Raw genomic sequence first — 22,889 nt, 5'->3', positions numbered from 1 at the left:
GTACTTTTTGTAATATAAAAGTGATCTTTTTTATTTATAGTATCCTAAGTTCTACTATATAAAGCGCACTCTTTATTATCTATAAAAGAAGTATAAGGAAGTGGCTGCTTATATTAATAGATTTAGGGCCTTTAATTATATGGTTTTTATTAGCACCTATTTAACTACTTCTATAATTAGCAACTAGATAAAGCTTATAACTATAACTATAACGCTATTTTACTATTAAAAATAAACTTCTACCTATAGAAACAGATCTTTAACCTTTAGTATTTTGGTATAGAGTTATTACCTAAAGCTTTAAGTAAGTAGTAGATAGAAAACCTAATAAGACAATCTAGTAATAGAATCTTAGGTTGGCTTATTTAGTGGGTTAAACTTATAACTCTTTTGGGATTTAGTTTAAAAGAGATTATTAATAGATAGAGTTAGCTAAGACTATAGAAATACTATTGCTGTATATAGACGTAAAGTCTTAGGAGTATAAGACATTGCATTTTGTAACTAGTCGGCCTATGTAAGCATGCTTACAAGTAATATATAAAGGTAACCTAGCGGCCTTGCCTAACATCGCCTGTTTTTAAGAAACTCTCCTCTGTTAGATTTTAGTGATCGATTAGCTAATTTTCAGAACAGCTAACGATTTCTACTTCTTCGGGAAAGATGGAAACTTCTAGATGTAAGTCTAGATAGAGATATTCGATAAGTTTAAGGTGTCACTGAAACATATATCCTATCTCCTTTCAATTAAGAGCCTTTGTAAAAGACGCGGCGTAATCTGCGCAAAATTCTGTCATATATAAGAAACCCAACACCAGCGCTATTATATACTCTCAAAGAACAAAGCCTACGCTACAGAACATCGTTTGACCCTTTCGTGCTCGTCAAGTCCTCCCGATCAAGTCCCCCTGCCCCTCCGAATCTCTCAATACTCGTTTCAACCCCTAACCTCGATCTCCTACTTATACCCCTCCTTCATTTTCCCCCTACAAACTCCATTTACAGCATCGAAGCTCTCTCTCGTAACGTGTCTCTATCGACTGCTCAGCCCTAACCTCCAAGTTCCCACTCGTACCCTCAGGACTCGCCTCATTTTGTGCCCTGCCGTCACACTCCGGACTGCCCCTCTGGATACTGGCCGGGTATTCTAATCCACCGATGACGTGGCCTAGACATTCCCCATCGTGGTTGTCGCGTTAACGGGGCTTAATGTGAAGGATATAGCTGCTGCTGCTGTAGCGCTCGAGACTACGGGCGCCTCGAGGGGTCGAGGCGTTGCGCCGGAGGGCTAGACGCTAGGGAGGTTAGCAATATTGACAGTGATCGAGGCTTTGCGGGTGTAGTAGAGCATATAGGCAGTATCATAGACGTTGGATTGGCTTTAGACCTTTGAGAGGATAGGGGCAAAGGTCTGTTAAGTAGAAGAGAGCTGGCGCCACTTGATTGATTTGGGTGCTAAATGTAGGTAGTAAATTGAACTGGAGTGAGCTTCGGGGGCTTTGACTAATCAATCGACCTTTCCTGTGCTATTATCGTGTTGAATATATCCCTTCCCTGACAAGGCAACAATGGGGCTAAAGCAGTGCTCGTGGTCAGGACAGCGCTGTGCTTTCTCTTAATTCGACCAGTTCGTAAATGTGATCCTCTGACGAGAGAGCGTCCTCTCCCCACTTATTTTTTTGTACATACCCTGAGATATACATGCCAACTTCCTCGGGACCGCTTACTACCTGCCTCGATGCCAGTGACTGCCCTACGAATACCGACTTCCTCGTAATGTGTCCCCGCCTTCCTCAATACTAATGACCACATGCTTATATGCCTTCGTGACTTCCTGGAGACAACTAACACCTCGAGAGCTCCCTACTGCTTTAATACCAATGGTTGCCGTCCTAATTCGCTCCGCATTCCCCCAGAAACAGATACCGGCTTCCTCAAGCACTCTCCTCGCCTATCTTAGTCTCAGTCCTCACCCCCTTATTCATCTTCGCAATCCCCTTGAAGCATCTCTTAACTTCCTCGAGAGTTCTCCATCCCTTCCTTGGTATCAATAAGCGAGCTACGAAGTGCTGCAAGGCAAAGCCTGAACGCAAACTTCTACGATATCGCCTTCCTTCCACTGACCTACTATCCCAGCAAGCGGCTCTAAAGCTAGGGTCTCTCCAGGCATAAAAGGCGGCTCTTCGCCCTCAAATTTCTTTTCATCACTCTTGACAACAACACACCGATCTTCGACACTCTTCAAGATTGTTCCATCACTTCCTTGCTTCATCACCGGTCTTTCATCTCTTCGCATCTCTTCCACTAGGGCATGAATATTCGTCTTCGGATGCTACCATTGTACTCCTCATCGACCGTGATCTTGTTACCTGTCAGCACTTGCCCCTAGCGTTCTAGCCTACCTTGCCTCCGAAGACTTCATGTCCTCCACCGGATTTACCCACGTATGATACCACGGCACATGCCCTTCAACACGTTGGCGCCATACTGCATAAGACCTCAGACTCGTTCCTGCCCACCGGACATTGCATCGTGGGCAAGCACACAAGAGATACTTGGGCGTTGCGACGTTGGGATGGAGCATGGGCTCCGAGAGCCGTTGTCATCACTGGTCTTCTTAAGGGCAAGTGATCCAGACTCGGAAGATCTCTGAGGGCCCACCCCAATGATGAAGTAACCTTTTTTGGTGATGCCAGCTTTGCTGACTTCTTGATTGCTTTTCTTTTCAGGATTTGCCTAGAACCTGGCCTCAGAATTGGAGCATGTACTCCAAGGACGACTATCATCATTGGCCTTCTTTAAAGGCAAGTGATGCAGACACGGAGGATCTCTGAGGGCCCACCCCAATGATGAAGCTACCGTTTTCTGGTGATGCCAGCTTTGCTGACTTCTCGATTGCTTTTCTTTTCAGGATTTGCCTAGAACCTGGCCTCAGAATTGGAGTACGGACTCGGAGGATGACTATCATCATTGGCCTTCTTCAAAGGCAAGTGATCCGGACTCGGAGGATCTCTGAGGGCCTACCCCAATGATGAAGTACACCGGTTTTTTGGTGATGTCAGCTTTGCTGACTTCTTGATTGCTTTTCTTTTCAGGATTTGCCTAGAACCTAGCCTCAGAATTGGAGTATGGACTCGGAGGATGACTATCGTCATTGGCCTTCTTTAAAGGCAAGTGATCCAAATATCGAAGGATATCTGAGGGCCCACCCCAATGATGAAGTAACCTTTTTTGGTGATGCCAGCTTTGCTGACTTGATTACTTTTCTTTTCAGGATTTGCCTAGAAACTGGCCTCAGAATTGGAGCATGGACTCGGAGGATGACTGTCGTCATTGGCCTTCTTTAAAGGCAAGTGATCCAAATATCGAAGGATATCTGCGGGCTCGTCTCAATGATGAAGAATTTGGGAACTCAGCCTTTGCTGGCTTCCTGCTGACTTTATAGCGCTGGTGCGATTTGTTGAGTGGACTTGGCGGAGGAGAACCTTGGGACATTGATGTCTAACTTTGCGTCACCAGAAGACGGTGCCGACCTAGACCGGATTTGCTTACTCTGTTTCGGATGCCTACCACCCTATGACTCACCACCCAGCTACCTACCACCCTGTTTCAGTTGCCTGCCCCCACTTCCTGTTGCCTGCACCTACCTCATGTACACCCTCCTGTCAACTCCGGTGGTTAGCGCGGCCACGTCTGCTCGGCCTTTTTGTAGGGGAAGTTTTGGTATTTTTGCTGTTTAAGGAAATTTTAATAAAACACGCTAACTACTGGACGCGTCTAGGTGCTGTATATATAGTCTCTTTTCTTTCATAGATCAATCGACACACGAGTTCGTTCGACGGACGGATACAGGCTGCTCTTCGCATCCATGCGTTGAGGAACGCTGATGCAGTGTTAGTGCCAACAATGGCAGATTTCGATGAGGCACATTGATTGATGCACCTATAAAACGTTGATTGTACTGAGTATGGAACTAGGTATGGAAGGAAGAATCCGTGCTAAGATTCATATCACGCGACTCGAAGGACTGGGCACTCACTGCCCTTACCATATCCTTCATCGGATTCAAGGATTGCGGTTCCGAGCGCAGGAGTATAGCAGCGATGCTGACTAGCCGAGGTAGATTTCGTCAAGGAGGGGTTTGGTCTATGATTATCCAGATCAGAAGCATTGAAAGCCTAGAGCAGTGGTTGTAAAGTCGGGTATCTTGTTTCCTATTGCTACATATCGGATCTCATACTGTGGGCAGTCCTATTTACTTAAATCGGTTAGTAAACTTATATCCTAGATGCAGATACTCTTTCAAGGAGGTGATATGCTAGCTAAACTCACTCGTAAAACTGGTACCAGAATGGGTTGTTTCCAAGAAGAAATTCGACCGAGGAGACTTCGTTTTGTCTGTAAGAAATGCTCATTGGTTAGGGAGCAAGCAAATCTAAAGGTCTTGTGCTTCTTTAAAATCCATTTTATATGCGATAACTCACGGTGCCACGGTGCACGTTCCCATATGGGACGTAGATCTGGCATACCACGAGGTTCCCTTGCAGTTGTTGTTGTCTTTGTAGAGTCGCAACTAGAGATACACAAGTTAGTCTTTTACTAAGCGGATTGTGAATGAACTTTGATAAGATATACCAAAGAGTCGCCCCGCGTGTCGCCCTCCGTTGCCACAGCTAGGGAAATGTTGGGATCGATGACATATCCAACTAGGAGAGTGAAGTTGGCTTTGACTAGAGCACTGTGGATAGCCAAGGCATAGGTCAGGGTTGCCCAAAGCATCCCAGCGATAACGAGAATTGGGATTGAGATGTGAATTGTCTAGAAGAGGGTGTGTCGTGATTGAATACTTTTGAGATGGCTGAGCGATAGGCAAAGGTGTAATTGAAATAGTTGGAGGAGCTGAAGAAGAGAAAGTCAGAAAGCGGAGATTTAAAAGTACTAGGCGGCCTCACCGACCTGGTGAATGAAGGCAGTGTTCAAGATATGCATAGAGGAATACATGCGCACATGACTGAGAGGCACTAGGGCATGTCCTCGTGGATCTGTATCTCTTACACAGCTTTGTTGTTTCTGCTTAATATATATAAGCAGATCCGTTAAGTTGATAAAATGGAAAATGTTCGTTGGAAATAAAGATCCCTTAGTGATCATACCGCGCTCAATGATAAAATTTGCTCAAAATCCAGTCCCATGCTAGAAATACAACGTGCCTGAATGCCTAACCAATCACCGATAACGCCCTAAGTGACAGAATGTCTTCTAAACATCGCCTGACTGCTTTCAAAGTGCAGTTCCTCTCTCGAAGCTCTCCCGAATGTCCGCAGTATACTTGTTGTAGAAGCGGGCAAGCTTCTCGTTGAATTGCTTGTTCTGAGTAAGACTGTTAGCCAAACCACTCCGAACGATGTTAGATATAGAAAAGTGATAAGACATACTTTCTGGTTGATATAAGTGACATCTCCACCGGTATCATCATCGATTCCTCTATCTCTCCTCTTCTTGAGCCGAACATCTTCTGCTTTCCTAATATCAGCCACAAGTCGGTCTACCGCCGCCTTATCCGGCTTATTCTGGACGAAATCTGTGCTGTCCGCGGTCGAGTAGAAGGTTCCATCCCTGTCCACAGCAATGAGCTCTCCATCCTCTGTCTCCACAATCTCCAGCCCTCCATTCTGCGCAGCCTTCTGAATCGCTTCCTGCTTTTGCCTCTCATAGGCTTCCTTATCCGGCGCGAGATCTCGCAGCTGTCGTTTATAAACTTTCCGTGCATCCTGCCTGTAGTCCTGGAACGCGACGTCTTCCCGATGCCGCGACTTCTTCTCCATGCGCTTGTCCCACGCCTCCGACTCCTCGACTGTCCAGTCCCAGGCGCGCTTGCGCTCGAAGTCAGGAGTTTCAGATTTGAGTAACTTGTGTGAGGCGATGGCGCGTTTTCGCTCTAGCGCAGAAAGGAGGTTTGGATCAGTGGCCAGCCGCTGTGTTTCTGCTTTTGATTCTTTAAGGTTCTGCTTGCGCGAGGCGGCTTGGCGGGCTTGTAGAGCTTTGAAGCGCTCCATGCGCGACTGAACTGCGTTTGATGGTTCGGCATCAGAGGTGGGTTTGGAGAGTACGGTGTCTGGAGTGGCTTCGGTTTCTTGAGCCTCCTCTGCAACAGCCGGTGGCTGCTCGAGCTCAACAGCGCTCCCTGCTTCCTTGTTGGCAGTCATTCTGGTGTTAAAGTGTTAATTGTGGTGATGATGTCGGAGGAAAAGGTCGAGACGGCCGCTAGCGCCAACTTTTTCGCAGAGCCGCAACACCAAGCCTCAACACCAAGCCACAATACCAATTCTTTGGACGGCATCGACGGCTCAAGAGGCAAAGGCATTGCCAGCCTCTCATTATTCAGCAATATTTGAAATTGAAGCCAACTTAGAGCTTCAATATACAGCTCTTCCCGATACCAGCATTAGCAATTGGGCTGCCTGCCAGCACTCTTATTTTCTCGAAGCTTCGGCCACACTACTGTGCAGTCTCCAAAATCATAACCACACCCAACTAGGAAAGCTGGACACAGTCTTACACCATCAATGCCATTGGGCTCTATTCGTTCCGTGTGCGTCCTGTGCAAATATGCTCCCTCGATAGCCCGCCAACCCCCCCGTGGGCGACAGACAATCCTCCGTACCCTCTCAACCCACAACGCATCCGACAGCGGCAGTAAGGATGAGAGACCATCTTATGCTCTCAGGGAGAGTGGGAAACAACCTCATACTTGGCGCCAGAATAGCACCATACCTAACGCTCGAAATCAGGATGATAGACGCTTTCGTGTTTCCAGCAAGCCAGCCAAAGAAACCCCCGAAATCAACGACATCCCGCCGGATTTTCGAGACGCTCTAAACCGACAACTCAACCTCTTCAGCCTCACGGACGAATTGCGCACCGCAATCCTTCCCCCCACCGCAGGGCACCGGCACCGCACCCCCAAAATCGTCGCACAATCCCGACGGCAAAGCGACGCCATAACCACCGCCGCCCTCTCCACTACGGCGCGCCAGCTCCTCTCCTCCCAGCCCCCAACCCCCGGCCCAACCCGCCTCGCCGACCTAACCCTCCAGCACACCCTCCTCACCCAACTGCCCCTCGCCACCTCCCCCGCCTCCCTCCAGCGCCTCACCACCACCGCACTCTCCGACCCCCGCCTCACCACCGCACTCGCCTCCCCCTCCCTCGCCGGCCCCCTATCCAGCGCCCTCCTCCACCTGCACCGCGCCCACCCCGCCGACACCCGCCTACCCGCCCTCCTGACAGCGCTCCTGACGCGCTTCCGCGCTAGCGACATACCGCCCCCGACGCCGCTGCTGTACGCGGGGCTGCACATGGCGGCAGCGGCGCCGAGGCCCACGCTTTCGGCGCTGCGGAGACACCTCGTGGCGCTGCGGGCGCGGCGGGCAGCGCTGCCGCCGCGGCTGTTCGGGGAGGTGGTTCGGGCGGTCGCGGAGCGGGCGGTCGCGGCGGAGGCGGAAGAAGCGGGATGCGAGGGAGGGGAGGGGGGAATGAGGGGGGAGTGGGTCAGGGCGGTGGTTGGGGTTGAGGGGGTGGAAGGGGCCGGGGGGGAGCCGTGGCATTTGGGGCTTTGGATGGAGGGGAGGCGGGCGGATTGGTGGTATCTGGGCGCGTGGGTGCGGGCGCTCGGGAGGCTCGGGGATGCGGAAGGGGTGGGGGGGGGGGGGGGGGGGGGGGGGGGGGGGGGGGGGGGGGGGGGGGGGGGGGGGGGGGGGGTGGAGAGAATGGGAGGGGTGGGTTGGGCGAGGAGGGAAGCGGGGGGCTGGTGGCGGCATGCCGGAGGGGGAAAGGGGGACGATGGCGGCGGAAACGGAGGCGGAAGCAGAAGCGGAAGTCGAAGTCGAAGCAGCGGAAGTCGGAGCAGCGGAAGCGGAACCAGGACCAGAAATAGAACACCGGCACCCTCTCCACGCCCCCGCAGTCTTCATCCACGCCCTCCTCCGCGCCGGTTCTCCCGCCCTCGCCTGGCGCGTCTTTGCCCAAAGCGGCGTCCCTTTCACCTCTCTCCCGCGCGGCCTGCAGAACAGACTGGTGCAGCACCCAGATCTCGCTCCCGCCTGGACGCGCGAGATGGAGGAGGCGCTGCTAGCGCTATGGGCGTGGCGGTTGCGGCGGATCGAGTGTGCGTTGGGAGTCTGCTGGGTGAGTGATGGGGTTGGGGGCGGGTTTCATCGGACTGTGGAGGGGGAAGAGGGGTTTTTGGGGGAGTTGGTGGAAGGAGAGGTAGAAGGTTTAGAAGGGGCGGGTTTGGAGGGCTGAATTGGAGGGGAATGAGCCTGGAGAGGGGAATAGGAAGGATGAGGTAAGGGTGGCGTGAAGCTGGTCGGCTTGGAGGACTTGGGAGATGCGGGTGGGAGGGGAGGAGCCTGGGGGGAGAGTTTTAAGATGGGGAGTTAAAAGGGAAGTTAGAGCAGGGAAGGCCCTAGGAAACGGGGCTGGATGCAGAGTCATTCGAGGGACTCGGGAATCGGGATGTTTCTGTATATACTTCTGATTTTTTTCGCATTGGGACCCTTGTGTTCGTGCAGGGCTCGAGGGTATTTGCGCCGGCATCTGTATAAACACATTGTATATTATAGCTCTGAACGTATATACGTATGTCTATGTCCAAATACGCACATTGGTTATATTTAAGAGCAAACTTTTGCAATGGCAGATCGAATCTGGTCTACGAGAAGGTTTTGTATCTTACATAAATCTCAGTTGCAAGCGAAAGTTACAGAGGTACACAAGCGAGGGCATAAAGCAATCACTCACAAGTTCATCATCTCACCTCAGCGTACCTTTCCTCGCGAGTCGCATGAAGTGATAAAATATTAATCACTCACAGTACGTTCTCTTCATCAACCTTTATCTTCAACCTTACATCTTATCACAAGCCCATTAAAGAGACTGTCGAACATTTCATCAGATTTCTTTAGCCTCACATCTTGTCATAAGCCCGTTAAAGAGACCGTCAAACATTTCATCAGATTTCTTTAACCTCACATTTTATCACAAGCCCATTAAAGAGACCGTCGAACATTTCATTAGATTTCTTTAGCCTCACATCTTATCACAAATCCATTAAAGAAACCTTTTCAAAATGACTACTTATTTCGGTGAATCCGGTAGCGACGCTCGCTATTATCTCCGCCCTTACACTATGTCTGCATCAACCGCCGCCAAAGCCTCCGCCTCAACCGCCGCCAAAGCCTCCGCCCAAGTCTCCGCCCGAGCCTCCGACGAAGCGATTGATATTACTCCTATCACATCTTCTCAGCTTTTGGAGGGACTTAAAGACTAAACTCGGACGTTTACCTTAATTTCTAGACTACGAAGCGCTATTAATACGCTTTCTAACCATTTGTACCAGGGTACAGCAATAAGTTAATATCTGGTTTTTCAGTCTATTACAGAGGGTGACTTTGCTAAAATTAAGGAAAAGCGCTATACAATCAGTAGGGGCTTACGGTTTACTTACTGCACGGATATTAACACCTTAATAATTAAAGTCCCCACAAAGGAGCATAAAAGAGTAACTAGGGCTTTTACACATGACTTTGCGCGTCGGATTGAACACATGGGATTAACAGATCTTGACGACCTCTGTGATATGGGTGCAACAACATATAAGGGACGTTCGACAAAAAAAGAAGCCAACTCATGCTGGAGGCCTATTGCTACCCAACCAAATCCGATGGATTGGCCAACACTTGTCTTTAAGGTTAGCGTGTCAGAAACATTACGCAAGCTCAGAAATAATGCGCAATAGTGGTTAGCCAATTCCCAGGGCCGCGTAAAGATTGTTCTTCTTTTTAAGATTAATTAAGTAGCAAGAACGATACATATTAAGAAGTGGGAGTGTAGACCGGCGACTCCCACATATACTCTTCGATCAAATCGGCCGCCCGCACAAGTCCCCGCCCAAATACAAACAGTTGACATTAACGCAAACGGTGTTGTTATCGGAAGTCCTCCCGCAACGACGCCGCCCCTCGTCCTGCACTTTCAGAACATCCTTCTCCGACAACCTGTCCCACCGGAGCAGGACGTGATATACACTGCGCAAAACCTTCAAAGATTAGCAAATGGTATCTGGGCTGTTTTATAGTATTCCCAATAGAGATATCCTGGTGGAGGATACTCGCATCTAGTAGCGACTTGTGCCCTAAGAAATCAGCCGTGGCCTGGAAAGCTTCGTCGGGCACTTACCTTTTATGCCGCTAAGCAATCCTACTAATATGCCGCGTGGAGAGCTTGATTTGTAAACGCTCTTCCTAAAATCTTGTATAATAAGTTGACGATGAATACGATTTCTTTGTTGGTGCATATCCTGCTTAACTGGCGAGTCCGAGCATGACCGTTTGGGGGGGGCATCGATGCCTGAATACTGCTTAATGACCTCTTCCGCGNCATGGTTTGACTGCTGCTCCTACTCCTACCTCTTCTAGCTCTAGAGGGACTAGACGTTCTTAAACTTGTGATGGCTTCGGAATGTGCTGCCCGTTGCTATTGAAGTGGATTTCGGCCGACTGTATCGCTTAGTCCCCTCCGCACGTTTATTAAAATATTGTCCACCTCGTTATTGGCGAGCACCGTCTTATGGTGGTAATACCGCGCCACATTCTTTATATCGGCTTCCGTTGCCTCCTTAAGCAAGAGGCCTTCTTTGGGCCGTCCTTCGTATTCCCATAAGTCCTTGATCATAAGTTCGCGGCCCGCTCCGTCCCGAAAGGAGCCCCTCTAATACCTCGTTGCTTGACCAGCAACCGAGCGCTGTTGCCTTATGAGCTCCTCTAGCCAGATCCGCTCCGTCTGGCCATTCCGTCGAATGTGTATGTAGCTTCCGCCACCCTCTACTGAAGTTGCGAGATCTTTCCAAAAAACGTGTTGAGAACGTCCGGATGATTAATCGTAAGATTATCCTCCGCTTCACTCCTAAGTATGGGATCCACATTCCTCCTCAGATCGGATGTGTCTACGAAACTCCCGGTGTTGAACGACCAAGGCGTCTGCTGAAACGACGCGGTACGTGGAGGGCCGGATGGGGGAGGTGTCGATGGTCTGGCGACGGTTGTGAGCGCCAACTCTGCAATGACATTGTAGACCCAGTCCCAGATAACGCCATCAGGTCCAGTTGCTTCGGTGGGTTGAAGCTGGCCAGATTATAAGAGGGAGCAGTGACCTACCATCAGCACTGACACACTCAATAGCAGTTACCATTGTCCGCTTGACTCCCGCGCCTCTATAGTTACGTAGGTCGTCCTTACTTACAAGGACTTTGACGGAGCCAAGCATGCTTAATATGACTCCCGTCTCGTCCATGTTGTAGCAATTTTCCGGTAGAATGGCCGGATTATGTACTACTCTGCCAATTACTTCGAACCGTGTGTAATCTTGACGTATGTATTCTTTTTGTGACGTTTCCAGTCTATCGACCTAACTCTCCTCGCTTTGAGTTGGGGTTGACGTATCTTAAAGGATCGAGCCTAGTTCTTGCCTGGAGGCTTGATTGGTTTGTCCGTCGTGGACCGCCGGCGGGCGAGGCTGAAGGCTAGCGAAGGTATATACTTTATTCGAACAGGCTATCCAAGATCAGATATTAGTAATAAAAAAGCAACAAGAGCTTTCTCTTCCTCTGGGGTGAGGTATTACTGGCGTTGGACCTTTTCCTCTATAGAGGGTTGTCCGTATGCGCGATAATAGAGCGTATAGAGAGGGACATCGCCTCGTTCTGATAAGCCCATGTTTTAGGAACATCTGGAGGGAGACCTTGCGCCAGCACCTGGCAGGCTCGGTCCATGTCTACGACTGTGGTGATAGGAAAGGCACCAGAGGCAGCCGCTGAGCCGGTATGAGAGACAGCTGGCAACAAAGGAACGCTCGGCTGCCAAAAATAGCCAGCACGTGACCTTTCAAAGACGTTTCTAGAAGAGCGCCACACCTGGGAGCCTGTTCGGCATAGCGTAGAAAACAATACGGCCAGCTAAGCATCTAATACTGCACTACGTAAGCGCGCTAAATTCTCATGCCAAGACACCCTATCCCTTAGCACGGTAATTTGCGTCCTACCGGTATCGATAAGAACTAGCCAATTAGAAGAGCTGAATTTAGTGCCTGTACTTAGGAATTCAAAGCCTTTACGCACGGGGCTACTTGCTCGTAGGGCGCTACCGTGCTAAGGGATAGGCCCCTTCTTACGGATAAATCCGGAATATATATTTTTAAGAGCTAAGTGTCTTTAAAAGCTTAGGACTACCTTATTCTGTAATAGTTTTATTAATTAAATACTCCGAAGCTTGAAATTTTATAGACAGTCGTGGTGCAGCAGGGGTGTAAAGCTAACGCAGTTTTAGATGCTTTGAAAAGAACGACTAACAGCATAATTAAAAGCATTGTATTTTTTAGGCTGCACACTGGTTTCCTAAAGGGAAATATCTAGAGAATACTACTACTATAATTATAACTTGATAGAATCGCGGGGGAGAGAGTTGAGATGCGTAAACAATGGATTTATTGCGGCACGGGGGGTTTTGCGCCACTCAGGGAGGGACGTTAAACGAGAGGACTCATCAGTGTCACGTGATGCTCTCCAGCCGCAATCGGTGGTATAGCACAAATGTAGTTAGTTAGTTTGCGGACCGATTAAAAATCCGCACCAACAGAATCAGAGACGGGTCACGTGCGGGCATATGTACGCACAGGCCATGATTAACGGTCCTACTAAAGTCCGATACACCCATCCTTGAAATCCGGCCCAAACGCTAGCTTTTCTTCTTCAACTTTGTCTCTTAACTTTAACAAGCTAGAACTTTCGAGCGTGCCTCCAACGCAGTGAACCTTCGGGCGAGCGAACAGAAAATCAACACCAATCACTGACCATACCGAATCATGGTAGAAGCCGCTGGTAAGTTTCACTAGTCCACCTCATGTTAAGTAAAATGCGACTAACAAGCACATAGCTTGGCCTGTGGCCGATTCCGCTTTATCTCAAGAGATTCTCGATCTTGTGCAGCAAGCTAATCACTATCGTCAGGTTCGTTCTTCACCAAATCCACACTTTTGATCCACGTGCAGCTATAGCGATACTGATATGGGAACAGTTGAAAAAGGGAGCAAACGAAGCGACGAAGACATTAAACCGTGGGGTATCCGAGATCATCGTTCTCGCCGCCGATACCTCACCTTTGGCCATCGTGCTCCACCTGCCTCTCCTCTGTGAAGACAAGAACGTCCCCTACGTATATGTCCCCAGCAAAACGGCTTTGGGAAGGGCTTGCGGAGTGAGCCGGGCTGTCATTGCAGCCAGTATTACGACAAACGAGGCTAGTGATCTATCCGGCCAGATCAGATCGTTGAAGGACAAGGTAGAGAGGCTTATGATTTGAGTCGCTGGAATACGGCTTTTATCAGGCGCTTGGAAAATAGCGCCGAGCTGCGGATGTCGCAATAGGGATGGGCCAGAATAATCAGAAGTGATAATCAAAGAATCTTCGGATCCCCTTTCATTTCCCTGCTTTTCTATGTTTGATTGTTTGAATGGCCTCAGCTGCTCCACAATCGAGGTCTTCCGGCCCTTTGCGCACTAATTACCAACAGCAAATCTGGCTACAGCCACGCTCAAGAAGAACCAGTAATCAATTGTATTTCCAGGCAAGCTGTCAACCCACACATGAAAGCAGAATCTATAGCTAGCTATGTAGTATACTGCGAATTGCTACCGGTACTACAAATACTATGAACACTACGGAAACCATACGGGTATCACCCAATCCCAAGATCTCCAGTTTGCAAATCTAGCGCGGCGACAATGAGTACTTCTCGGAAGCACAATAAAACACGGTAACGGTTCTTCCTAGTAACGCTATAAAGACTCCACTGCCCGTTCTAGGGGGCTTCAGAAATGCGTCGTAAAAGGCTATACGATTAATTCTGAGCGTTGTGGCGAGTCTCCTTATGTTAAAAGCTGAATAGTTCGTACGGCTAGGGCCAAACTCCAACCACTAACCTTAGGAAATACCTAGACTTTCCATCATACTTTCTAATGGACATACAACGTCGTTATATAACGCGCATTGCAGATCGGTCTTCGTAAGGTCAATGCCAAGACCAAAGTCACAACCCAGACACTTCTGGACTATTTCCTGATATTTTGGCCCTAGCGGTGATCGGCTTGCGGCAAGTCGGCGCACTGCTAATAGATCATGAGAATCCAAAGGTTTCCAGTATCCAAGTTCAAGCAAGGCAACACCTAAACAGTGCAGAGTCATGTTTCGGATACCGTAGAGAAGCTGCACATCTTCCATGTCGACTGGAGAGTCATAGCCGATTGCCTGTATGCCCTCCATGGGCAAGACAGATGTTTTGCACTCATTGTTAGGGAGTTCCACGCTGACATGGAGTGTTCGCAACACCTTTTCAGACAGCTCTTTGCTGGATCCAAAGAAAGTGAATTGTTGCAGGCACCAATCTTGGCTAAGCCAGGGAGTCGACTGATACTGTAGGACAGCGGTAACGATACGGTGAGCGAGTTTCAGTTGGCTGGCCAAGTCTAGAGTGTCTTGGGTGGATGGCCGCAATAATTCGACTATCCCTTGACCCGTCAGGGCGAGCAGAGTAGAAGGCCCGTGCGCGAACACCAGAATCAGAACAACGCGTAGAATTAAACCATCAAATATACCACCACCATGCCTTCTAATCACGCTAGAATTGATGNAGATCTTGTTCAGAAGACTNNGTATAAGATTCCCCCAAATAAGACGGCNAAAAAAACCCCCCAGAAGCCTTNGCCACTCCCCGAATTGTGTATTCCTGAGCACGGCTACCGAATCCTACCGATCTGATTGGTGGACTCTTATCGATAACCTGCGTGCCCAAGTTGACGGGTTAAGGGATAGAGACCCGCTTCTTCATGTCGGCCTCAGCAGACTTGGAGTGATAAAAAAGATGTTCGCACCCCCCGGGAACCTCCAGGTAGCCTAAAGGCAAGTGGTGCACCTCATCTCTATATACGTCGTTGCTAAAGACTGACGGGAGCACATGTTGATTCATATGCTCACACATGTTCTTGGCGTATTGAAGGTTTATGAACGCCGACATTTGACTTTCAAGAGAATGTACGGATATATTTGATGATTTCACAGCTTTATGGGGTAATGAAGCTTTCTGTTGTTCAGGCTCCGTGCAGTTATCGGTAGATTTCTCGAAGTGAACTTTTCTTCGCTTCTTAGTCCTCCCAAGCAGAGGAGGGGCGGCGTCCTTCCTTGAATATTGTGCTAAGTTCGTTAACAGGCCAGTTCTCTCGTCTTGCGATATATTTGGACCTTCTCCGGTAGCTAAAGGTGAAGGGGAAGTCATGGGTGTTGGCAAATCCGGTATAGGATTCTTCGAGGATCTTACATGAAGCCTTATTGCGCATTCGGTTCTACTTTCACTATAAATTGCCCATAGGATTAGTTTAAAACAATAAGGGTCTTGCGAGGGCTGATTCGACCTGCAGAGTGGAGGTAGAAGTACCTTTGGTTAATAGCGGGATCGCTATTCTGATTTGAAATTACTAAGTTGAGCTGAACCGTCTCTTCCACTTTCGCATCCAGATATAGCTTCGCGCCGTGCCTTATATGGGCAGGATCAGAACAGCACCATGACATTGTCAGAGCATCATAAAGTGTACGTGATGCTTGCTGCACCGTATGATACGTGGACGGCATTAAATTTGAGCCGGAATACCCTCTTGAGAAGCAAGTTTGGTGCTGAAAATCTGAGATTTGAGATCGCAGGAGGCGGAGGTCCGCATTTTGATTGCGCAAATTTTCGAGTTTCTTCTCATATCGACTTTTTTCAAAGGAGACTATCACAGACTGGCGTAAACGCCGAATAGTGTCTCTTATCGATTCGCCCTGGACATAGTTAGCTGATATCTATGTTCCGGTTCCCAGCAAAAGACGCGGATTCTAAGCCTTGCTGGATTTGAGCTATGTAGAGTACCTTAAACCTTTGCTGATTTACGACCTTATCAAGATATATCAACTCCTCCTCAAGTCCGTCTAGAGATATTTTTATTTCCTCTGCAATACTTTTACAAGTGCCATAATTGTTGTTCAGAAGTTCTGTCACTCGGTTGTGAAGATCATGATCTGTCCAAAGGTGATGCGCCGGATTTTCCATCATCTCCTTAGCCTTCCAACCGTCATTCTTCAACACCAACCTCAGCAGCAGGTGGCATTCATTCTCAAAGAATTGCATCTGCCTTTCAAATTTCTTCAAAAGTCTTCCAACTTCACGAGAAACTTGACGAAATGTCTTTATTTTGTCGTAAGTCGACTCGTAGGCTTTGATAGCTTCGATGATGATTGGCAGCACTCCAAGCGCCAGCCCTAATGCTGCTTCGGCCATTTTGAGAAGAATTCAGAGTTCAGTAATTGAGATAGGCTGAGGGGATACACAAGTAGCCATGCTGATGGAGTCGGGCACGAATCTACAGGCGTTGAGGCGGAGCAAAAAGCAACATCGGTAAGGCAGAATCTGCACCTTAGGGGGTCGTCCGGTTGCAAGTTCAGTCTAATCTAGCTGTGAATCTGCCTTACGGTCTCTGCCTTGCTGCAAGACTCAGCTTGAGCTCATTCCCCAAGATAATTCTGAATTATGCCCACACTGCTTATCACCTCATTTCCCTTGTATCATCAAGTTAATCATTTACTTCACATGTCTTTTTTTTTACAGCAGCTTAAAGTGAAGTAATCTAAAATGATTAAAAACAGACCAAGTGATCGCGACCCCCTTTCGTATATCAAGCACTGGCAAGAGAACACCTCCTCCCAAACCCATACGAGGGAGTTAGGCATTACGGCCGAGTTCTTTCATAGCTGCCTCTGCTTATTTAAGTTGATCATATCGCAGCTGAATACAGATTCAGCCTTTTCTTGTCAGCAACTGGAAAGTATTCAGCGCAGTTTTGGTCTTTTTCAGCTTTGGGGAGATGGATATCAGGTTTCCGAGGGGCAACTAGAAAGTGTCTTAAATCGCTCTCATACCCTATACAAATCTACGCTAGGGTTACTCTGCTCAATTGCCGAGGTCTTGGTTTCGAGTAGGCCTGGCAAGGGTTGAATTAATATAAGACGAAGCTGACTATTAGGACTACTTCAATATGCTATCCCATCTAAGATCATTCGGGAAGATTCTATGAGTTCTGCCAAGGTAAAGGCATTAATGGGAAAGGTTCGACAAACATTTGAGCAAGACGAAGAGAGCGAAGACACGGGATACGATAACGACGCTTCGTTAAGTTATTCCTATGACACCATCGATGAAATATTAGAAGATATTAGGACTGATATCGAGTGCCTTATGGATCTGGATCCCCTCCTTAAGACACCGATTGATGATTTAGAGAATTATGGTGCTCGTCCGTCATCACTGCTTGAGTCACAACCGGCCCAATTCTATGCCAGCCTCATTCACGCAAGATTTCCGCAAGCAAACTTTGATCTGGTCGACAAATTGGGCAAGGTTAACTGGGATCGCTTCAAGCGATTAGAAGCACAAAGATCTTCTATTATTGCCAACGATGAGAGCTGTCTCTTTTCTGAACATGAATGCACTGAAACAGTTGCAGCTTCATCAAAATTTCAAGATTCAGGACTGGGAACTTCAGTTCCCGCTACAACTGTGTATGCGGCTACTGTTGCTTCTCGGGCATCGACTGCAGATGAAGGTTGCCCCCGGATTCCGCCTTTGTCAGAAGATGCCAAAAAGGGGAATCCATTTACATGTGACGCTTGTGGCAGGAAAATACGTGTGTCGGAAACAAAAATGTGGAGGTGAGTCCATTTTTTACTCTACATGATGCTCCGATTAACAGCTTAAGAAAACACCTCCTTGCGGACTTGCAACCTTACGTTTGTCCTTGGGATCAATGTCTTGGCAATACGACTACTTTTCGGTCCCGCGACACCTGGGTCAATCATCTCGGTCAAGAACATGCCCTTGCATCTCACTGGAATCAGAGTTGCTGATAAGTAATTTAGATTGCTCGGATTGCTTGCTTGATTGTATTATACAATCAATCTTCAATTCAATCTGGAGGGTTTAATTTGGGCAATCAATCTATTAAGGAAGGCTTAGATTGATTGATTGATTGTATATTTTATATATTTTTTATATAAGATCTTGGTAATAGGCTTTTGGTCGGAGGTCCGAGTGTATAGGCGCTAAGCCTGATGTAGCAGTTGCTAGGCCTAATTGAATTATTTTTCCGGGCCGAAATTGTACACTAGGGTCCTTGAATTTGCACTGTTCCTAATTTAAACCTTAACACTAGCGTTAAATAATTATTATTTGATACTGCTATAATGGCAGAGGAACTGTTATAGGCTAATATTAACGCGCTGAATGCAGGAAATAGGATTGACGCTGACCTTACCTTCTCTGAAGCTGTTGCTCCTACCAAAACCTCTATTGAGATTAATAGTGACTCTGAAGACGACGGGATTAATTGATATGATGGTATTAACTGGAAACGACTACCTGACCTTATGAAGCCTTATTACAGCCTACTACGGACGCCTAGCTGGATATATAAGTATGGATATTGGTTGCAAAGCAGGGTTAACGACAAGCAAATTATCTTTATTTGCAAGTACTGCCATATCTATAAGATTATTGACTGTGGAGGCCAAGGCCGGTATAACATTACACGAGTAACTAGTGCTGCTGCTGCCCATCTTAGGCAGAATAAGAAGGGCTATGGAGTTGATAAGCACGGCAAGATTATACTGGCCATAGAGGCTGGGCAGAGTACTCTTCTAGAGCAAGTTATGAGGAGTGGCTACTACGTCTCTTAAGCAGTTGCTAACGCTCTGATCGGTGGCTTTGATGCAGAAGCTTTTAAACAGTCAGCTGTTAATTGGATTATAGAGAATAATCACCCTCTACGCGAATTTGAGACGCCTGCCTTCCGCAAGATGTTACAACTCGCGAATCCTGAGGCTGAGCGGGTTCTATGGAAGAACTATTAAGCCGTTGCAGATTTCGTCATGACAGAGTTTAAAGCCTATATTCTATCCGTAAAGGAGTTCCTCTCTACTGCGCAGTTACGAATCCACGTATCTTTTGATGGCCGGTTAACACTAAATGGCAGATACGCTCTTACGGGTATATGGGTTCATCACCTTAACTATAAAGGCAAGATTCGCGACTATATGATAGCCTTACCAGCCCAACTCGGCTGTTACTTTGGAGAGAATTATGTGGAGGTTATTAGAAGCGTTTTTAATACATTTAATATTACAAAAGAGCGGCTAGGCTATTTTGTTGTGGATAATGAATCTAAGAATAACACCGTAGTAGAAGGCTTGGCCATTAAGTTTGACTTTATCGCGGCTTACCGTTATGGCCGGTGCGCCTGTTATATACTTAATCTTGTAGCTTAGTAAATTATGTAGTTAAAGGACAAGGACTTATTTAAGAATGATGAGAATATTCCTATAAGTAGCCTTAGCCTATTCTTTTACTGCTACTAATTTAGGCCAGGAAGAAGAGAAGTTTCTTATAGAGTGGTGAAAGGAAGGTGCTCTTGGAGCCCTCTGTGATCTTATTATTTCCATTAATACGGCTTAACAGATTAAGCTTTTTAAGTCCTTCTAAATTACATAAAACGTTCCTCCCGATTCAAACTTTAAGGTTAAGCAGCTAGTTAAGCCCATTAAGACGCGCTGGAATAGTTACTTTAACGCCTTTAAGAGAGCCACAGAACTATAGCCTGCCCTTAATGTATATTAAACCTTTAAGATTAACGAATTTGAGAAGAAGAAGGTAGCGTCTTAATCCTTTGCAAGAAGCCGAGGTTAAGAGCCACTGGAAATAAAGGCACGCCTTTATATTAAAGTTGGCGGAATTACTACACACGATTGGTAAGTCGTAAATAACTACCTTAATATTCTTTGCCCTTTTTACGAGGCTATAAGTATGCTTAAGGGCAGAGGGAAGGCAGGCTCGAATGGTGCCATCTAGGAGGTTATTCCTATATTTAATTGGCTACTTATAGTTCTTAAAGAATAGAAGGATCGAGTTGCTAAAGCTACAGAGGAGGACTACCCTAATTAGGAGGCTATAGAAGATTATATTAAGATTAATATTAACGCGGCCTGGTTGAAGTTAAACGAGTATTTCAAAAAGCTTAATGAGACGCCTATCTACTACGCGGTAGTAATTCTGCATCCTTACACTAAGCTCTTCTGTAAGAACGCTTGGAAGGATAGGCCAAATTAGCTTAAAATGAACGACGCCAATTTCCAAGCTCTATGGGTAGAATACAAAGCTCTTCCAAATAAGGCTTTGGGCGAAGCTTTAGATAAGCCTACGTCATTAGCTGTTGAGCCGCCACGGAAGAGGCTACGTCTCTACACAGCCCGTGACTTATACGTTAAAGCCAACACTGGTGTAGCAGAGGGCCGAGCCAGCGATGACGATGAATATGAGACTTGGAAGAAGATTAAGCCACTTGATGAAGACCACCCTCTAGTGCAGGATCCCATTAAGTATTGGTGGTAGCTTCGAACTGAGTATCCACAACTTAGCCGCATAGCTCTTAATATACTGACTATTCCAGCGGCAAGCACTAACTACGAGCAAGGATTCAGTAAGTGTGGCGATTTATTAGAAAAGCGTCGATCTAGGTTACTGCCTACAATAATTGCTGCTCTTTCATGCAATCAATCTTAGAAGAAGATAGGCTTTAAGAAGGCTGCAGCTGTTCCTGCTACACCTAGAGGCTCAACACCACGCCAAGATCCGAATATATAAGCTCTACAGGCTACTGCTAATATACAAGCTAGCGCATAGGCAACCATAGAAGCCGCTTCACAGGCTACTCGCGCCTCACGAGCTCGTACTACATCACAAGCTCGTGCTTCATCGCGAGCTGCATCGCAGGCTTCCTCTTATAGCTTTCAAGCTGCATCACAAAACTCCTTATAAGCCTTATCGCGAGGATTATTACGAATTATACCGGTAACACCATAATCTTCCGGGTAAAACGGACGGTCAGAAGGACGGTCAGCATTACGTTAAAGGATATAATAGATAAACAGTAAAAGAGTGGAGGATTCTGGGCGAATTCGAGGCTGTTAGAAGGCAAATTTTAACGCTGCGGCGAAGCGCTACCAAAAATTCGATAAGTCTATATATCAATCAATCAATCTTTAATCAAGCCTCTAAAAAAGCTAACCAATCAATCCTCAATCAAGTCGTGAGTATTGATTTATACAATCAATCAATTTCAAGACCTCAAGATTGATTGCTTGCTTATCAGCAACTCTGACTGGAATGGGTCAGCCTGTCCACTCTGTTTAGAAAGTGTTGGTGATGGTCTTGGCGCTGTCAGTGTGCACATCGCCAGACACTTAGAGGATATAGCTCTGGCTGCTATCCCCCGTAATGTGGATTCTGGTAACGGCTCCGATAGCGAAGGAGATACGTCGACAAGTGCAGAGTCCATAAACTCTGACGATCCTACGACGTCTGATCACCAACAACGAAGACCAGAGCATATTATTCAAGATACTGGTCTCAGCATACCGAAAGAACCCCACGATCTAGTGAACAAACCATCAAGAAGCCGTGAGAATCAAGTTATACCCGGCGGTCACCTAATCCAACCAATTGATGTTACTAAGGCTCTGTATATCCGTCCTCCCAGTACAAGGATCAATTGCCCAGACTGTAATGAGTATCCAAATGGCTTCAAGGGGGAACACGAGTTGAATCGTCATCAGCAGGAGGCCCATGTAAAAGTCGGGACAGTTTGGGTCACTGTTGATGCCTCTCCCGACAAAAATTTCCTCGCTAAGTGTAAGCAGTGCCGCGCCGGAAAGAAGTACGGCGCGTACTACAATGCTGCAGCTCATCTACGCCGCGCGCATTTTTGCCCTCGCAAACGTGGTCGTAAATCCAAAAGTGGCAATAAAGAGAGAAGTGACCTTCCTACAGTGGATGATCTCATGAGAGGAGGTTGGATTAAAGAGATTACGGAGGTTTTTGATAATGGCGACGTCGACGATAATGAACACAATTTGGCGTCTAGCGAGCTGGAGGATGTAGCTAAGCCACTGCCAATAGGTATCCTACCGGAAGCACTATATTCACCTCCTACACTTCATTCTTCTTTTTTAGAGGATTCGGCTGGGCCTAAGGAAACGGCAGCTGCTGAAAAATCAGAGTATGAACTAGTAACCGAAATAATAGAGTAAGGGACAAATCTTAATACCAAGGGTTCTTTAGATTAACAATTATGGCAGAGGAAAAACGTTCCCGTGCAACTTCCGGGATTGCCCAGCGTTCTTCATCAGACTAGCTGACCTTCAGGCACATCAGTCAATAGTGCACTCTGCAGAAAAGCCGTTCCCATATTATGTGGAAAATTGTAATAGCATTGGAGAGCGTGGTTTCTCCCGCTGAGATCACCTTACTAGGCACTTAAGATCTTGCCATGCAATAACCTCGACAACGGGAAGCTCCAGTGTTCGTTCGAGTGTAGTTAACCTATAGGTAGTTAGCCTGGGAGGCCTCGATCGATGATCGTAATGCGGGTCATGGTTTCTATTGGATTTTTTTGAGGATCCATTGGCTGCGATTTAGTTCCCCAAGTAGCGAGCATCGAATATCGCTTGCCGTCAAAGGCGCTCGAAAATATCTCCCCGGACTACACAACGCTCACAGCCTATGCAGACGAATTGCTAGCCTTGATACGCTGCTGTGGATATGGTTTGTGTTAGTTATCAGATGGAAGATGCTCCTGACCTAGCGAAGGTGAAGGAAGGTTGAACGTAAGACATTAAGTGCTCAAAGCGAGATAACTCAAC

The 22,889-nt window shown here is 47.3% G+C and overlaps 10 protein-coding genes across 10 annotated transcripts; 4 read left to right on the top strand and 6 right to left on the bottom strand.

The window, feature by feature from the left end:
• Nucleotides 1-4,219: 4,219 nt before the first annotated feature.
• Nucleotides 4,220-5,216, bottom strand: K441DRAFT_667668 (uncharacterized protein). The gene is made up of 5 exons (XM_067649883.1): nt 5,154-5,216; nt 4,953-5,070; nt 4,636-4,899; nt 4,333-4,573; nt 4,220-4,258 (listed from the first exon to the last, which is right to left on the bottom strand). The coding sequence occupies exons 1-4, from the start codon at nt 5,190-5,192 to the stop codon at nt 4,467-4,469; spliced, it is 528 nt and encodes a 175-aa protein (XP_067499035.1). The 5' UTR covers nt 5,193-5,216; the 3' UTR covers nt 4,220-4,258; nt 4,333-4,466.
• A 64-nt stretch (nt 5,217-5,280) lies between these two features.
• On the bottom strand, nt 5,281-6,206 carry K441DRAFT_583952 (SYF2-domain-containing protein; the record flags this gene model as incomplete). Its single annotated transcript, XM_067644524.1, has 2 exons — nt 5,281-5,370; nt 5,436-6,206. The coding sequence occupies 2 exons, from the start codon at nt 6,204-6,206 to the stop codon at nt 5,281-5,283; spliced, it is 861 nt and encodes a 286-aa protein (XP_067499034.1).
• A 100-nt stretch (nt 6,207-6,306) lies between these two features.
• Nucleotides 6,307-8,385, bottom strand: K441DRAFT_279670 (uncharacterized protein). The gene is made up of 2 exons (XM_067640924.1): nt 7,762-8,385; nt 6,307-7,700 (listed from the first exon to the last, which is right to left on the bottom strand). The coding sequence occupies exons 1-2, from the start codon at nt 7,971-7,973 to the stop codon at nt 6,788-6,790; spliced, it is 1,125 nt and encodes a 374-aa protein (XP_067499033.1). The 5' UTR covers nt 7,974-8,385; the 3' UTR covers nt 6,307-6,787.
• A 1,231-nt stretch (nt 8,386-9,616) lies between these two features.
• K441DRAFT_667664 (uncharacterized protein) lies at nt 9,617-10,397 on the bottom strand. Its single transcript, XM_067649881.1, has 3 exons — nt 10,240-10,397; nt 9,800-10,195; nt 9,617-9,751 (listed from the first exon to the last, which is right to left on the bottom strand). The coding sequence occupies exons 1-2, from the start codon at nt 10,355-10,357 to the stop codon at nt 9,990-9,992; spliced, it is 324 nt and encodes a 107-aa protein (XP_067499031.1). The 5' UTR covers nt 10,358-10,397; the 3' UTR covers nt 9,617-9,751; nt 9,800-9,989.
• Nucleotides 9,636-9,900, top strand: K441DRAFT_667667 (uncharacterized protein). Its single transcript, XM_067649882.1, has 2 exons — nt 9,636-9,801; nt 9,858-9,900. Exon 1 carries the CDS (start codon nt 9,641-9,643, stop codon nt 9,797-9,799), a length of 159 nt encoding a protein of 52 aa, XP_067499032.1. The 5' UTR covers nt 9,636-9,640; the 3' UTR covers nt 9,800-9,801; nt 9,858-9,900.
• Nucleotides 10,398-11,059: 662 nt separating the features above from the next.
• Nucleotides 11,060-11,740, bottom strand: K441DRAFT_667662 (uncharacterized protein). The gene has a single exon (XM_067649880.1). It carries the CDS (start codon nt 11,350-11,352, stop codon nt 11,155-11,157), a length of 198 nt encoding a protein of 65 aa, XP_067499030.1. The 5' UTR covers nt 11,353-11,740; the 3' UTR covers nt 11,060-11,154.
• Nucleotides 11,741-12,918: 1,178 nt separating this feature from the next.
• Nucleotides 12,919-13,415, top strand: K441DRAFT_681125 (L30e-like protein; the record flags this gene model as incomplete). Its single annotated transcript, XM_067651433.1, has 3 exons — nt 12,919-12,934; nt 12,990-13,063; nt 13,131-13,415. 3 exons carry the CDS (start codon nt 12,919-12,921, stop codon nt 13,413-13,415), a joined length of 375 nt encoding a protein of 124 aa, XP_067499029.1.
• Nucleotides 13,416-13,726: 311 nt separating this feature from the next.
• On the bottom strand, nt 13,727-16,579 carry K441DRAFT_735251 (uncharacterized protein). Its single transcript, XM_067654294.1, has 4 exons — nt 16,015-16,579; nt 15,492-15,926; nt 15,059-15,327; nt 13,727-14,718 (listed from the first exon to the last, which is right to left on the bottom strand). Exons 1-4 carry the CDS (start codon nt 16,420-16,422, stop codon nt 14,037-14,039), a joined length of 1,794 nt encoding a protein of 597 aa, XP_067499028.1. The 5' UTR covers nt 16,423-16,579; the 3' UTR covers nt 13,727-14,036.
• A 659-nt stretch (nt 16,580-17,238) lies between these two features.
• K441DRAFT_681123 (uncharacterized protein) lies at nt 17,239-17,853 on the top strand (the record flags this gene model as incomplete). Its single annotated transcript, XM_067651432.1, has 1 exon — nt 17,239-17,853. One exon carries the CDS (start codon nt 17,239-17,241, stop codon nt 17,851-17,853), a length of 615 nt encoding a protein of 204 aa, XP_067499027.1.
• Nucleotides 17,854-18,527: 674 nt separating this feature from the next.
• Nucleotides 18,528-18,872, top strand: K441DRAFT_584126 (uncharacterized protein; the record flags this gene model as incomplete). The annotated part of the gene is made up of 1 exon (XM_067644535.1): nt 18,528-18,872. A coding segment is annotated over one exon (345 nt), but the record flags the coding sequence as incomplete, so codon positions are not given.
• Between the last annotated feature and the right edge of the window lie 4,017 nt (nt 18,873-22,889).

The sequence above is a fragment of the Cenococcum geophilum genome, assembly GCF_001692895.1.
Source record: "Cenococcum geophilum 1.58 unplaced genomic scaffold K441scaffold_56, whole genome shotgun sequence".
NCBI classification, from domain to species: Eukaryota; Fungi; Ascomycota; class Dothideomycetes; order Gloniales; family Gloniaceae; genus Cenococcum; species Cenococcum geophilum.
The sequence above is the reverse complement of the archived record's forward strand: the minus strand, read 5'-3'. Positions and strand labels throughout refer to the sequence as shown.